This window comes from Sinocyclocheilus rhinocerous, unplaced genomic scaffold, assembly GCF_001515625.1.
Source record: "Sinocyclocheilus rhinocerous isolate Xijiao unplaced genomic scaffold, SAMN03320098_v1.1 scaffold800, whole genome shotgun sequence".
Lineage (NCBI taxonomy): Eukaryota > Metazoa > Chordata > Actinopteri > Cypriniformes > Cyprinidae > Sinocyclocheilus > Sinocyclocheilus rhinocerous.
The window spans coordinates 61,799-77,954 of NW_015636889.1; the positions used below are offsets into that span (position 1 = coordinate 61,799).

Sequence of the window (16,156 nt, forward strand, 5' to 3'; positions counted from 1 at the left end):
GATCACAAATTCAGACATGGTTTTATGTTTACGCGGCACGATGCAATGCAACGCGTACAAAGACAGTATAAGTCATTATAATCTGTAATTATGTCCCCACTGGATGCAACAAATGCCTCGTTTGTAATGGGTTTTGTCTGGTCGCGCTGGGACTCTGCATCACAGTATGTTAAGTGGCATAACATTTCCGTCTCACGCTTGAGGTATTCGGCCAATCATAACGCACTGGATAGCTGGCCAATCAGAGCACACCTCACTTTTCAGAACTATGAGCTTTGTAAAAATCGACGCGTTTCAGAAAGGCGGGGCATAGAGGAGAAACAATAATGTACATTATGTGGAAAATAATGTGTTTTTTGAACCTTAAACCGCATAAACACATTTCATTACACCAAATACACAAAATAATGTTCTTTTTTAGCAACATCATATGACCCCTTTAATGGAGTTGATTATTACATGAGTTGTTATTTATTGTTTTTGTTCACAGTGGACAAATATCTGAGCTCAGAAGTATCCATTTTCTTTGAGCTACGTGTGCGTTATCTGGTGGCATGTGAGAGGCTTCCGGAGGCATTGGCACTGACAAGGAGATGCATCGGGCACTCTGTTGTAGGGAGGCATCTCTATTTCAAGCAAGCCTACCTCATCTGCCTTTGGAGAGCTTCTCTTCATGACCGCTTGTACAAGGGGGTGAGTGAGAAATTATTTAATTGATAGTTTCACCACATTTGGTGTGAAATAGCATGCATCATGGTATGCGTGTTTTGGGTGAACTGTCCCTTTAAAACAATTGTAGTTTTATGTTAACATAAAATCTCAATAGAAACCACTAAAAAGAAAGATGTACAAAGATGTAAAACATTAAACTGACATCATATTTTTAATTTTTTTAAATTTTTTTTTAGTTACAACAGAAGTAATAGGGGCACATAGGTCCTTGAAGTCAAAAAAGATGAGAGCCATTGAGTTTGTTGTCCATATCAAGTGTGTCTTTTTCCATTGAGCTTAAGTAAAATGAATAGTTGTATATTATGTATAATTCAAACTTTTTTTCATCTTGCTCATTTGCAGTATCTGGACAGTGTAACACCCAATATGCTTTGCAAACAAGTGGTACAGAAGACTAGAATGCCTTATTTATAATTAGCAAAGCATAGATGTGGTGTAAATAAGAGACTTAATGTGCAGAGCTGGCTTCATTGATTTATAATGGCAACATTCTTGAAAGTCTAGAACTCTGCACATAGACAGTCAGTGAACTGAGCTGGGCTGAAACAGTTAGGTGTATGATAAGTAATTTATTTAAAATGTAGTACATTTTATTTAAAATGTTTAGTTTAAATGTTTAGTCCTTGAACATGGAAAGCAGAAATGTTGTGTCTAGAAATTTAGAGGGATGTGTGACACAAGCAGGATAGAGCCCATCTCTTATCAGAGCCCATCTCTCATATCTTCATGTTTCTCCCAATATTCTAAAGCAATTGATACTGTAAATGGTCAGAAAAGCTAATTTTCACACAAGCAAGACGTTTAAATTTGATGTTGAGCTGCCGGGGGAAAGTGAAACTGAATTACCAGCGGGTGTGAAATACTCTGTAATAGGGAGCCCTGCACATGATATGTGGAAAAAATAGATATTAATAATTTGTTCCCACAACTTTTTCATTTATTCCTACAATTTATTAATTGCCCAACAACTCAAACATTACAAACAGCTCTTACGGGTCTTTAAAAATGAAGGCATGTCTCAACAGGTAGGCTACTTTCAATAAAACATAATAGGAATACTTTTAATGAAGTTTAGCTTACCTGTCGAGTAGAAACTCTGCAAGTAGTTCGTAACGAGACCAAGACATTCCATCAAATTTCTCCATCCTGTAATGGGCCCCGTTGTTCGTCTCTGTGTATTTTGGCAAAATGAATTAGTACAACATGGCAACAGTTTAACTAAACTGAGGGAACAAATTAACAATTTATGGGAAAGAATTCTTAATTCAGTGGAACTGCAGTGGGGCGGTTGTCACACAAACTATAGAACTGTACAATATCACATTGTGTTGACTTAAGTTTTAGTGGTCTGTTCATGTGTAGGATGGTAGTGTGTTGTTTGTATATAAACATGGCAGAAGCTTTAACATCTTAAAATGATATTAAAAATGTCAAAATATGGGTGATGATTTTTGTTTTAAAATATTGGAATATAATGAACAATGTCATAGATCACACTATTGTTTTCTTTTCTAAAGATGGCAGACATCGATGGGAAGGATGCTGTAGAGATACTCTGCATGATGGAGAATGAGGAGAAAGATGAGACTGTTTTGATGCTGAGTAAAGGCTTCGTATCTCAGAAGCTCCAGATTGGAGATCTGTACTACCTTTGGTGGGTCTCTCAAGCTCTATGAACATTTACAAGGGGAATTGTGTTCAGTGTATTGCCCCTTTTTCTAGCATTCAGTATTTTTACAGTCATTGTATCAACCTGACCAGAAGATAGAATTGAAGGTGCAAAGGATCATAGTCTTATTTCTTGCTGTATTTTTTATTTATTTTTTTTATTCCCATTAAGGGATTTGGTCTTCATATGGAGCAGACTCTACCTGCGATTGAACCTCTCTAAGCAGGGCTTCCTAGAGGAATGCAAAATAATGATTCTGTCAGCCACCAACATAAAAGCGATTTTCCCATTTATGAAGGTGATTTTGGCAGAGGTAAGATATTATTTTGTCATCAGTTTACTCTGTGTATTAAATATGTAATCGTAGACGTAGATAAAAAAATAATGAAACAAACCACCATATTTTAATATTTATAGTATCACAGTGTTTATGGAATGTTCGTTTCAGTGTCTTCTTTTGTTGAAATGACCACGGCAATAACATTTGCGGTTTTATTTTTCAGCTTGGAAAAGATGGCCTGGGGTTTTGTGTGGAACTTTGTGCACGGGCCTTGCAGACTGACCTTAAAAATGATACAGTCACCAAGTCTCTTATCTACAAGACCATTGCATACCTACTCCCTAATGACCTTGAGGTCTGTAGGGCTTGTGCACTGCTAGTTTTCTTCATAGAAAGAACTGTTGAGTCATACAAGAACGTGTTCCTCCTATATAATCACCCGGATCAAGAATACCATGCAGACACCAGTCTTGTGGGTAACAGTGTACGCTTTGAGGCTCTCCAGATCCTGAAAAAATACCTGTACTTTGACCCTGAGTTCTGGAGTCTTCTCAACATTGAAACAAACTGTCTGAAGCTGATGAGCGATAAGGTTGGTAAAGCAACTTTACGTGAAATCATGCAAAGGGACAAGTGGATGCCAAGCTACTGTGTGAAAGGATATTGTCAGTGTTACGCAGACACTAAACATACCAATCAAAAACACCAGGAAGTGGAGTCAGTGAAAACGTGGGTCAATTCTGCCTCAGGGGAAGCATCCTCCAAACCTCCAGGCAAAAGGCGGGGGAGGAAGCCAGGGACACAGCTTGTAAAAGATTCACAGGCCTGTCCAGTTCGGCGTTCATTTAGGCAATTGGACTTGGCAAAGAATCATGCCAGGCAACTTAATAGTAGACGCCAGAGACTCTTTTCCCGGCAGACAGAGATGAACACTCTGAAGCGCAAGGGAAGGAAACCACAATGGCTTTTGGACCAGTTAGCTGCGCGAGCAGAAAACAGTGAACCTCAACAAGACAAGAAACCAGGAAGGAAACCAAAGCAGTCAAATCTTTTAAAGGATATTTCAGTTGAGGAGCCATTAAGTGAAATTACAATGAAATTTTCCTACCCTGATAATGAAGTTGACCTCTCTTCTGATGTCCAGGCCTCACTGTTTTCCACGGAGACCCTTCATATGACTGAAAGCAGTACTGACAAAACTGCATCTGAAGAGAATTTGAAATGGCCTTACAGTGCTACGTCTCTTATCGAGTTACTATCAGAGTCTATTCCATGTAGGAAAAAAGACTTCAGGGTGAGGGAGGAGATTGTTTTCCGGGAGCAAGGCCTTTCTATGGTTCGTAAATTCCACACATATTCAAGACCAGTTGAATTAGAAGGAATATCAGCGGGGGAGGAAGCCAGGGACACAGCTTGTAAAAGATTCACAGGCCTGTCCAGTTCGGCGTTCATTTAGGCAATTGGACTTGGCAAAGAATCATGCCAGGCAACTTAATAGTAGACGCCAGAGACTCTTTTCCCGGCAGACAGAGATGAACACTCTGAAGCGCAAGGGAAGGAAACCACAATGGCTTTTGGACCAGTTAGCTGCGCGAGCAGAAAACAGTGAACCTCAACAAGACAAGAAACCAGGAAGGAAACCAAAGCAGTCAAATCTTTTAAAGGATATTTCAGTTGAGGAGCCATTAAGTGAAATTACAATGAAATTTTCCTACCCTGATAATGAAGTTGACCTCTCTTCTGATGTCCAGGCCTCACTGTTTTCCACGGAGACCCTTCATATGACTGAAAGCAGTACTGACAAAACTGCATCTGAAGAGAATTTGAAATGGCCTTACAGTGCTACGTCTCTTATCGAGTTACTATCAGAGTCTATTCCATGTAGGAAAAAAGACTTCAGGGTGAGGGAGGAGATTGTTTTCCGGGAGCAAGGCCTTTCTATGGTTCGTAAATTCCACACATATTCAAGACCAGTTGAATTAGAAGGAATATCAGTCGACAGTTTACCCAAAGATGAAGTTAAGGTGGACCATAATGAATCCAAACAAGAAAGACGGTCTGATGAACAACAGTGTGAACCGGCAGAGAGCCCTGGAGCTGCTTCACAGATTAAAAATGCTGTAGAAATCAAGGCTACACCAATCCCAGTTATAAATGAGGAAGTATCCACTCCTGTTGAAGCCATTCTAGAGCCAGTTAAAGAATTCATTGAACATTCAAAAGTGAATGAGTTATCAAGTCCCCAAAATGCAAACACCAAATATCCAGACTATGGTCCTTACAGTCCTATTAGTCCTCCAGAAAATACTAATTTTGATCTTCCACCAGAAGTGAAAAATCTTACCACAGCCATTCCTGTACCTGATAGTACGCCAGAAAACGTGACAGGTCTTCATGAGGATGCTTCTCCAGTTCTCACTGAAGTGACGATGCTCCCTGATGATACAGCGGCTACTTTGAGTGAAAGTGAGAGTGCCACTTCTTCTAAAATTGTGCATGAGAGTACGGAGATGCCAGTGCCGTCACCAAGACCTGATGAGACATCACCGGAAATGCACACAGCTGTTGATGGTCTAGTCCCTGATTTTATACCCCCAAGTGATGCAAGTGGCCAGCTTTCATTTAACTGCAGCCTTTGCAATAAAGAAACCAAATACCCATACATTCTACGGCATGCAATGTGGCATCATCGGATTGACAGAAAGTGCATGTTCTGTCACAAACGCTACACTCGTGGGCGCAGCCCGTCAGTGCATTTTAAAGTGCACATTCAGGAGCTGAAAAAGTCTAATGGGCTTTTTAATGAAAATATTTGTGTGAAGGCCACTGAGACCACCTTGCGATGTGCCCAGACAAGACTGTTTAAACGTGTGAATCCTGCCGTGCAGAATAGGTTGAGAAACATCAAAATGAGGTTAAACTGTACTTTGAACATCACAAATTTGCACAGGGAAGGGCAAAGTTCAGAGCCTAGGGAGAGATTGCGGACAAGGTTAGTTAAGAATTCAGATCCCCCAAGTACATTGGAAGAACAAAAGAAGAAAGTTTGCAAGATGAAGAGAAAACGTATAAGGAGTGTTTTAGCAAAGAGATCTCAGTCCATAGATGAGAACAAAAAGTTTTTCAGAATGGGACTAGCAAAGAAGAGAGCAAAGACTATGCAAACACTAACTCCAGATGACAACCATACAGATACCAAGGGCAACTTGGCTCATAAGGTAAATGGAGTGACCAGAAAGAGAAGAAAAGTGAAAAGTGAGCCTGAGGCAAATACCACTGATGAAAAGGTTCAGACATCATTACCACAGGACAGCAAAGTGAAAATCGAGAGTGTAGAAAGTCAGAAAGACAATGTCAAGACTGAACCTGAGAAGATAGAAGTAACAAAAGACAAGAGCAAATCAAAAAAGAAAAGAAAAGATAAAATGCTGGACTCTGGGCTGAAAAAGAAGAAGATTACTCCTGGAGATCAAAAAGAGGATGGAGAAGATGTAAAGAGGAGGAAGATGACAAATAGCCTGGAAGGCAGTTCTGAGAATCAGGAACCCAAAGACAATAATGCTGAATTTAAGGAAATAAATCCATTGGGGCATAAAAATGGGACTCAGCCAAAGCCCAAACAGCCATCCACACCATTCCAGGGAAAAAGAACTGGAGCATCTACGCATGTCAGATGCCCTGTGGAGATATGTACGTTTAGTGCAAAGTCAATCCTTGTCCTTTCACATGTGCTGTCTCACCACCATGGCGACAAGAAGGCGCTTTTGTTCTTTTTCAACTTTGGAAAGGAAAAATGTATTTTCTGTTGCAGAAAGTTATATAACCCTCAGCATTTTTTTGACCATGTGATATGCCACAGAGGTGAGCTGAAGTTCCCATGCTACCATTACGGCTGCAAGGAGAGGTACCAAACACGTATGGAGCTTAGTGAACACATGTTAGGCCATCATCCGTTGAGAGCATCGTGCTGCTTTCCTGGCTGCTCTATGCAAGTTGAGAGCAATATGCTCCTCTATAGGCATGAAAAAACTCATTATCGACTCGATACAAATTTGGAAAAAAAATCATTCCCCAAAGAATCTGAACCAACAGGGCATGGAGTCCCTCGAAGCCTGGAAGATAGTATGGAAGCACCACCAAATTCTTCAGTCAGTCAACAAATTCTGGGTACAGCCAATTTGAAGGGCCCAGCAAGTCAAGATGATGATGGAAAACCTTTGGTCCTCAATAAAGGTTCTGTAAACTACAGTAGCAAGAACCATAGTCTTGTTAATGGGCATAGCGAGTGTGACAAAGTTGTTCCTCCCAAACCTTCAGATCCAGTCACTAAAGAGCAGGAACCACCGGTTTTAGGAAAACCTGTAACTAAACAATTCATTCGACCTCTTCCCTCAGCCTATCTGCATGAGTCTTACATTAGCATGCCAAAACGTAGGAAAGAACCCCAGGTGGGCTCAAAGTTATTAGGCTCTGTGTCAAAGCCTGAAAAACTGTCAACGAGGCAGCGTTGCTCTCGATGTTTTCAGTCTTTCAACAGTGAGGAAGAGCTGCAGACACATAAAGACAAATGCACATCCCTCTTTGGTTTTGATTCGGATGATGAAAGTAAGTACCTTTTTTTTTTTATTGTGCGTCTTATTTTTATTTTATTTTTTTTATTGTTAAATACTTTTGTTTTTGTTTTCAACAGGTGCCTCCTGAATTTGGAGAAGCAAGCCTCTCTACTGAGAAAATTGCTAAATGCTGCTGTAGGCAATCGGCGTTCTTACATGTGTGCTTAACATCTTTTTCAGGGTCTCAAAACGGAACTATATCAAGAACTACATGGGAAATTAATTTTCCCTCGGTGTAGTCTTGTATAACCGATCTGCTCCTTTATTTCGGAGCGAAGGCCTGTTATCTCTTCATATTAAAAAAAATCTGATATTGATTTTTTTCAAAGTCTTTTGAGACTTGGGACTGTTTTTTTTTTAAAAGAAAATGAATAAGTTTGTCTTTCTATAAAATGCACAACAGATGCATTTTCACTCTGTCATCACTTCATGCTACAGAGCTTAGCCTGTTCTCTCATTTTTTGCTTGTCTTTTCAATTCCTGGATATGAGAGGCCACCAAGGACCATGACACTACAAGAGGAGTTGGTCTGTCTTTCTGGCCAAGGTAAATACCTTCTCTGGAAGTATGGTGGTTAATGAAAGGTTTAACTTGGCTGTTTTGTGACAATGGGTCAGGTGTTTACCAGTGTTGCATAGTGCTTTATGAGCAGAAGTACTGGATGGAAACTCGTAGGCCACTTTTAAGTATTGCAAGCACACTCTAAATATGCTCTTTTATTATTTTTAAAAGACTTGATATGTGAACCTTTGTAAATTGTTACTAATTGCATATTTTGAAAATGTCATTAACTTGCTTTTAAGTCAGTGGACACTTGGGAAGAGTTAAAGACATAATGTCTTTAAATGAAGGACTTTGACTTCGGTTGAGAAATCCTAAAGAACTGTCAGCCTACACCTTTTGCTGCTGGAAAGGCCTAGTCTTTTAAACTACAGATTCTCCTATTAATGGAGGAGTGTATATGTGCCACAAAGCCTCATTGAACATTGTCGTAACATATTCTAAATGACTTCTCTTTAAACTCAAGACAATTGTAAGGGGAGGACTAATTTGTGTCTCAAACAGAGGCATGTTTAAAGCTGTTCCATTAATGAACAGTAACAGTCTTATTTATTCTTTTTTTTTTATCTTCTGTAAATGTTTGAAGAGTTTAAATAGTGTATGATTGGGTGACTGGGTTTATATATCAAGAGCTTTTTTGTCCTGATTAATAAACACATTTGAAGGGGAGTTGAGTTTGTTGGTTTATTGTAAACAGTCAGGATTCGTTGTGTTGTATATCGTTAGCACTGTACACAACGTGATGCTTTTAATTTATTTACAGTTTGTTGTGTGGTGAAAATTAACTACAGTTTGCTGCGTCTCCGTCCAAGGGAGGCGCTGTTCACTGTTAGGTTAAGTTAATCATAGTTGTTGCCAAGTCAATGTTTTCTGTACTGTTTGTTTCGGGACACTTTGATCGACACAGACTACTTTAAGTGTCTTTGTGTAAAATAAATTGTAAGCTATACGAGTAAAACCCACGCTGAAAGCTTAAAAGAATGGCTTTACACATTTTCCTTTTGGTATACATTATAGCATATAATTTATAAACACTTGGCAACCCCGACCCTCGACGTAATCGCGGCTGCAGCCATAGCAGCCACATTCAGCTTGGTCAACAAAGCGGACACCTAGCGAGCTAACAATTATCCCAATACAATTTCAGCGAAAAACGGTTTAAAATTGAGAGTAAACAATTTCCGAGGAACGGTTTAAAACGGAATACATAGTTATTATCTAATTAGATTTTCCTTCTAATGACATGATATGTAATTTCATAGTTTCATAGATCGTATGTAGCTAACCAGTATTGGCTAACTGGTTAGCCTTTCAGTGAGGCTGCATTGATTCGGGTTGCGTGCAAAATGAAACTAAACTGTATGGTCAGTATTGTAAACGACAGTCTGCCAATTAGACGATGCGTATTAGTTGACAATTTTTAGATTATTTTGCCCTTATTCTCAACTAGAAAACAATGTCTGTACTCAAATCTTTACGAATCACTCGGATAGGCAGATAAAAGCGTGCTTGCAGATAACGGGGTTGATTGAAAACACAAAGATAAGAAAATCAGCCAGGAACTTTAGTAATCAGCCAAAACGGCTGTCATGAAATAATAAATCCCAGTTCAAGCATTTAGGGTGAAATGTTCAATCTGATGGCGAACTGCTGTAATTGGTTGAAACGATGGAAAGAACCTGCAAGGTGAGTGTCTACAACTTTCATCTCATGCTTGTGCCATAGAGACTGTGGAGTATTTAGTAACTTGTTTCTGAGCAGAACTGTCAGTGAACTCTTATATTGTACAGTTTCATATATGTTATCTATATTTGTACACAGTGGTCCAAATAAGCCACTCTTAAAATTGCCATAGGTGATTAGTTTTGACCTTTACCTGTGTCTGTTTTGACTGTCCTCTTTATATTGTCTTTGTGTTTTATTTATGACAACAAAAATTCAACTTGGCTAATGAAAGTGATGATACATGAAGTACCTCTACTTCAATCATGTATTACCTCTAATATTTACTATTATTTTCTAGTGCAATGGGAAGTGCAGTGTGTAACTCAAAATTATTAATTGGCAGGCACGTATTTTCAAGGAATCGTTCACGAAACTTGACGAGATTTTAGGCATAGTGACAACCTTAGTTACCTTTCACTTTTAATGAATGAATGAAAAAAAAAAGACACAATGAAAGTCAGTGAAACAACATGGTTTGGACAATTTTGTAGGTGAAATATTGCTTTAAAAAGACAGCACAAGTAGTCAAGCAAAACATAATGCTAAGTGTAACAATACATATGAAGTTCAAAGTTCTGTTCACTTTCTGGTGAAAGTTAATGAAACTTGACAGTAAATTAATTAACACATCCCCTATAAATGTCATTTCTAAGAAAGGACAACTATAATTTATTTGCATATGCCACATGGTTTATCCGATGCAGTAACATTTTGCATAGATCCATGATTCATACATTCATACTTGCTCTTGTAAACAGTAAACATAAAATAGTTTTCAGTAAAAACCTTATTGAAAGTTTGCGTGTGTATGTGCGTGACAATAATCAGGACAGACTTTGAACATTTTGCTGCAGTGTTATTTTATACTTGTATTTGTATTGGTCTTTACTAGTGTTAGCCTAGTATTTGTTAATATTTTGAATTAGTTTATATTTTTATACTTTCAGTATTCAAGTTAAAAACTTAAATTTTAATTTAGTTTTAGTCATGTTATACTTTTGGCATTTTTAATAGTTTTTATTTACATATATTTCTATTTAGCTTTAGTAATTTTAGTACTTCAAATTTAACTTATTTTATTTCAGCTACAATTAGGCAAAGGCTTAAATCCAAGTGTTAAATATCTGATTACTCACATCACCTGCTGTGCCTGAAACAAGATGCTTGATAAGCCTAAATCTGGGTCAGTTGGTTGATCATACCTAAGATCGGTCTGCGTAAAATGAAGAAGTCAGACCCAAAAGTGCCAGCGATGTTACAGAGACTCTTACTCTCTGCTGAGAGTTTCTGGGCCCAGAGGTGACAACTAAGTCTCTAAGTTATTGTCTTAATTTCATTGGCTGAATGTAGTGTGTCCTCTGGCACCCTGTCACTGATCTTGTTGGGTAAGTCGAAATCCCCAGCAAATCCCTCAGATACAGAGCTGACCAGAGGCCAGGAAAGACAAAAGTGTGTGTGTATCGACAATAACAACCGAAGTCAAGGGAAAGCTAGCTGTCATCTTGATCTATTCCTAGTCTTGATGAAGGCCTCCTGGTTGCAGAGAACTGTCACCTGGATAGTGCGCTTGATGTCCCTGCGGCGCAAGTGCCGCAGTTAAGTAACTGTTTGTGAGTGCGTCTGTTTGGTAGCTGTATGGACTTTAGCTTTGTGTTTTCTTATGTGCATTGGTGGTAGCTGCAGGGTTTGTTTACGCCGCCTGGCCTTTGTGTTCGTCTGGCATTTCTTTAGAATTAAGCATAGGTTGTTCATGTCAATGCAGAAATCCCATGTCAATTCAGGATATTTGTGTTACTCTACAGATGTCTTATTATGCCTCTTAAGCCTCCACTGGAAGCCTTATAGTTTAAACAGCTGTGACTCCACAGCCCCGAACAGATTATCATTGAACTTACGGAATATTTTTGTCGTCATTAGTGTAGGAAAAGGCCACATTATTTACTTTGTCTTTTTGTGCATGGTATTCTGAATCATCCTCTTTATTCCTGTGTGCTTTTGCCAGTCATGAGATGATGCATTACCATACGGCTTAGGTTGTCTTAGCTGACAGCTGTTCATAACTTAATGTCAAGTTTTATTAAATGTCAAAAAGTTTGAAGCTGCCTGCATGAGCTCATTAATGAGCGCACTTGAGTACACATTTTCCGTGATTTTTTCCGCATTTTTTTAAATTTCTGTATTAAAAATCATTTTGATATTTTTTGGGACATAAAGTAAAAAAAAAAAAAAAAAATCAGGGTAATACATTTGTTCTTATATCAAAATGAAATAATAAAAAAGTTGACTTAAAATAATGAAATTATTGAAAATAAATTGAACATTGAAATGTTGAAAAAGCTAGTGATTAAAATGTAATAAAAAAATATTTTTAACCTTTAAAAAAACAATAAAGTTATAATGAACATTTTGTATTACTTTTTACTTGGTGGTTACAACATGAGTTATTACTTTAAACCTTTAAATTTAAATAAACTTTTCTTGAAAATCTTATGAAGGTTTTTAAAAATAGTTTGGAATCAACATGAACACACATAGTACTTTTCTATTAACTTAACACAGTTGTTTTAAACTAGATTTTTTTTCTTTAATTATCATGATCTCACTTGCTTGCCATTGACCTTAATATCTCATTCTAACCTGAGTGCACCTCAAGTGTTACAGAAAATCTTTTCTCGTTATAAGGGCTGCCTTGACCTTAATGAGGTCTTTGGGTGACACATAATGAAATGAAGTTGTATCTGTGGTCTTGCAGGAAGGTGACATTAGTAATGGTTGGACTGGACAATGCTGGAAAAACAGCTACTGTCAGAGGAATCCAGGGAGGTAAATCTTCATCTTAATATTTTCTGAGTATTTTTTTATGTTGTGTTTTCAAGGTCCAGGGTCATTCTCACAATGTGTATATTTCTGTCATAGAATGTCCTTTAGATGTAGCACCTACAGTGGGCTTCTCAAAGGTGGACCTGAAGCAGGGCAAGTTTGAGGTTACAATCTTTGACCTGGGTGGCGGGAAGCGTATCCGCGGCATTTGGAAAAACTACTACTCTGAGTCTTACGGAGTGGTGTTTGTTGTGGACTCCAGTGATGTTCAAAGGATCCAGGAGACCAGAGACACAATGGCTGAGGTTCTCCGGCATCCTCGAATTGCAGGCAAACCTGTATTAGTGTAAGTTTTAGTGTATGTTCTTGCTGTTGAACGTGACTTAATGTTTGTCTAAAACTTAACGCTACACTACTGTTTAAAAGTTTGGGACCAGTACGATTTTTTTATGTTTTTTTTCTTTTCTTTTAAGTCTCTTATGCTCATCAAGGATGCATTTATTTGATCAAAAATACAGTAAAAAGTAATATTGCGAAATATTATTACAATTTAAAATAACAGTTTTCTATTTTACTATAGTTTGAAATATAATTTATTCCCGTGGTGGCAAAAGCTGAATTTGCATCTGCCATTACTACAATCTTCAGTGCCACATGATCCAAAACAAATGCAGCCTTGACAAGCATAAGAGACTTCTTTAAAAAAAAGAATAAAAATCATACTCATCCCAAACTTTTAAATGGTAGTGTATGTCTACAGATCATCAAACATGGGAGATGAGACATAAAACATAAAGCATAAAGGCAGTAGATAAAATGAGTATGCCCTAGGCTTTCATTTTTTTGATGACATTGATGATTTCAGAACTTGGAAAACAGAACTATGTATAACCCATTTATAAACTGTGCTCAAATTGGTTTGTTGTGTACTAACCTTAATTGGCAATCACTCAGTAACGCTATAAAGGTGTACGGATCCAATAATCTTAAAAAATAAAGAAACTTGGGCCAGTTTACTCCGGTAATCAGCAATCACAGCTGCCAAATTGGCATCTCTGACTTTGACAGTGATGTAGTGTCATTACGTATTCAAAAAGAAAATCATCATTGCTTGTCTTCAGTGATAAAGTTACTTTAATGCATTTACACCAGTATTTATGCTGATATTGTGCAAAATCCTTGCCTAGGGTGTATATGAGATATGCAGATTTGTGTTTAGAAAGGTGAAAAGTAAAATACCATATATCCACATACTGCATTAAGTGTTTGGATACAGGGGAAAGTAATGAAAAAAAAACGCAAGGTCTTTAATCATTTTTTTCTGGCTTTAGTCCTATTCTACCTTATGAAGATTGCATGTTGGGCAGCACATCCATGTTGATACATTTATCTTATTCCACCACCCTGTGCACACCTTGACAGTTTTGTGTGGTCCAGCTCTTCTATCAGGAAATAATAGTAACTGACAGAATGATTTCAATGATACACCTGTAAAAAGACCTCAGCACATGGGGGCCCATTCTCAATTTTCCCTGGTGCCTGATATAATAAAGCTATTGATGTGCTTTTCTAAACAAGCTGTCTGTGGTTCAAGTGAAGCCTTCAATTGGCTCCTTGTTCTTGTTGGTATTTGGTAATTATACCAACACCACAGTGTTGGATTTTTCACTTGTCTCATAATTTTTAAGTCCGTTACATAAAAATGCAGATTGGTCTAATTTGAATATGAAAATTAAGACTCATTACCCCTTGGCTAACTGCTAGGTTGTAAGACTACTTCTTAAAGGGATGGTTCACCCAAAAATGAAAATTAGCCCATTATTTACTCACCCTCAAGCCATCCTAGGCGTATATGACTTCCTTCTTTCAGATGAATCCAATCGGAGTTATATAAAAAATTGACTTTGATCTTCCAAGCTGTTTAAAGGCAGTTTAAAGGCAGTCAGTCATCCATAATAAAATGTGCCTCACACGGCTCCGGGGGGTGAACAAAGGCCTCCTGTAGTGAATTGATGCGTTTTTGTAAGAAAAATATCCATATTCAAAACATAATAATCACTTTAATCTAGCTTGTGCATTAGTGACCGTTGTTTTGTTTTGATCTCTCCCCTGCGCTTCCGCATCCGTCACTTATGAGTGGCGCATGCGCAACGCCGGCGTCCTACGTCATCCGCCCGGAGTTGCTTCTGTTTACAACCGTGAGCGCAAGCTAGATTAAATTTATTATTACGTTTTAAATATGGTTATTTTTCTTACAAAATCGCATTGATTCGCTACCGGAGGCCTTTGTTTACCCCCCGGAGCCGTGTGAGGGACTTTTTATTATGGATGAATGCGCTTTATTTCACTTCTTTTAGACTGATGCACTGCAACACCCGCTGACTGCCATTAAATTGCTTGGAAGATCAAAGACAATTTTTAATATAATTCCGACTGGATTCATCTGAAGGAAGAAAGTCATATACACCTAGGATGCTTTGAGAGTGAGTAATTCATGGGCTAATTTTAATTTTTGGGTGAACTAACCCTTTAAGACACAATTTTAACATAGAGGCTAAGTTTATGCAACTGGCCTTAGACCTACCAAAACTGTGTCAGCACAGCTGCAAAAACCATGATGAAGTTGGAACTGCTTAAAACCGCAGAGCTGTGTTTGTAAAAGGGAGATTAGAAGAAAGCTCAGTACAGAATCCTTGGGAACACCCATTTTTAAATGGTTGCTGATAATGTTTACAGCCCTCCCTTGCCAACATTGCCTGTCTGTCAGAAATACGAAGGAGTTTAGAGCGAAGACCTTGAGTTTGCTGATGAGCCTGGAGACTTTGATGAATGTCAAGCTGTAATCAGTGAAGAGCATCCTTACATAATTCCTGCTTGTAGTCCAAGTGGAACAGGGCGGTGTGCAATAAATGTGCAATACATCATCTGTATATCTGTTGGGGTGTTAGACAAGCTGCAGTGGGTCCAATTAACTGAGGGAGTGAGCAGCAGATGAAGTCCTTGACTAAATATAACGTGTTAAGTGTGCTAATAAGTCAAGAGTGCTGTCACAAACAGGTCATTTGTTTGTGACAGCTTACCTAGTGACCTGCACACCTAGTGACCAGCTCTTTTCTTTCTTCTAATTGGCTTGCAGACTGGCTAATAAACAGGACCAAGATGGGGCATTGGCTGAAGCAGATATCATTGAGACCCTGTCATTGGAGAAGCTTGTCAACGAGAATAAATGCCTCTGTCAGATTGTGAGTTAATATTTCAAAACAGTTTATATTTATCAGAGTTTGGTTTGAGTTTTTAATCAAAGAGGAAACCCCAAGTCTGTGAATTTTTCTTTTTTTATTTATTGTTTACTTTTAACAGGTTCAAATTGAATCAAACTCATCACATTCTTTTGGCAGAGATTTGCCTTTGACTTTTGCAAACCATTCATATAAAACTGAGCTAAACATTGTTTCCTCTACTCTCAGGAACCCTGTTCTGCAGTGCTGGGTTATGGTAAGAAGGTTGACAAATCCATCAAGAATGGCCTTAACTGGCTTCTGAATAACATTGCCAAGGACTACGAGGCAATTTCAGAACGTGTGCAAAAAGATACAGCTGAGCAGAAGGCTCAGGAAGAACAAGACAAGAAGGAAAGAGCAGAGAGAGTCCGGCGGATCAGAGAGGAGAGGTCAGTGAGCTGACAAGACTTTTCACTCAGATTGTCATGCTGATCCCTCTTTTCCAGATATGTCAGGAGCAGTGTTGGGCAGTAAC

At 38.3% G+C, this 16,156-nt stretch overlaps 2 protein-coding genes across 11 annotated transcripts in view; both read left to right on the forward strand.

Moving 5' to 3' along the window:
* The window catches only part of LOC107748274 (uncharacterized), an 11,181-nt gene extending 2,663 nt beyond the window's left edge, over positions 1–8,518 (forward strand). Inside the window, exons 5-10 of the mRNA XM_016563003.1 lie at positions 491–693; positions 2,250–2,386; positions 2,573–2,714; positions 2,905–4,045; positions 4,653–7,286; positions 7,372–8,518. Of these exons, the coding sequence (XP_016418489.1) occupies positions 491–693; positions 2,250–2,386; positions 2,573–2,714; positions 2,905–4,045; positions 4,653–7,286; positions 7,372–7,382 (4,268 nt within the window). The 3' untranslated portion in view covers positions 7,383–8,518. The remainder of the gene's footprint in view (positions 1–490; positions 694–2,249; positions 2,387–2,572; positions 2,715–2,904; positions 4,046–4,652; positions 7,287–7,371) is intronic.
* A 441-nt stretch (positions 8,519–8,959) lies between these two features.
* LOC107748275 (ADP-ribosylation factor-like protein 13B) overlaps positions 8,960–16,156 on the forward strand; it is a 12,509-nt gene continuing 5,312 nt past the window's right edge. For 4 of the 10 annotated variants that reach the window (XR_001640916.1, XM_016563011.1, XM_016563013.1 and 1 more), the window contains exons 1-5: positions 10,902–11,176; positions 12,333–12,403; positions 12,497–12,746; positions 15,537–15,642; positions 15,868–16,070. Coding sequence is in view for 9 of the 10 variants with exons in the window: in XM_016563011.1 (XP_016418497.1) it covers positions 11,103–11,176; positions 12,333–12,403; positions 12,497–12,746; positions 15,537–15,642; positions 15,868–16,070 (704 nt within the window). In the remaining variant the exon portion in view is untranslated. Of the gene's footprint in view, positions 9,542–10,899; positions 11,177–12,332; positions 12,404–12,496; positions 12,747–15,536; positions 15,643–15,867; positions 16,071–16,156 lie in introns of those variants that run through there. The other 6 variants (XM_016563007.1, XM_016563008.1, XM_016563009.1 and 3 more) reach the window with 3 other exon arrangements.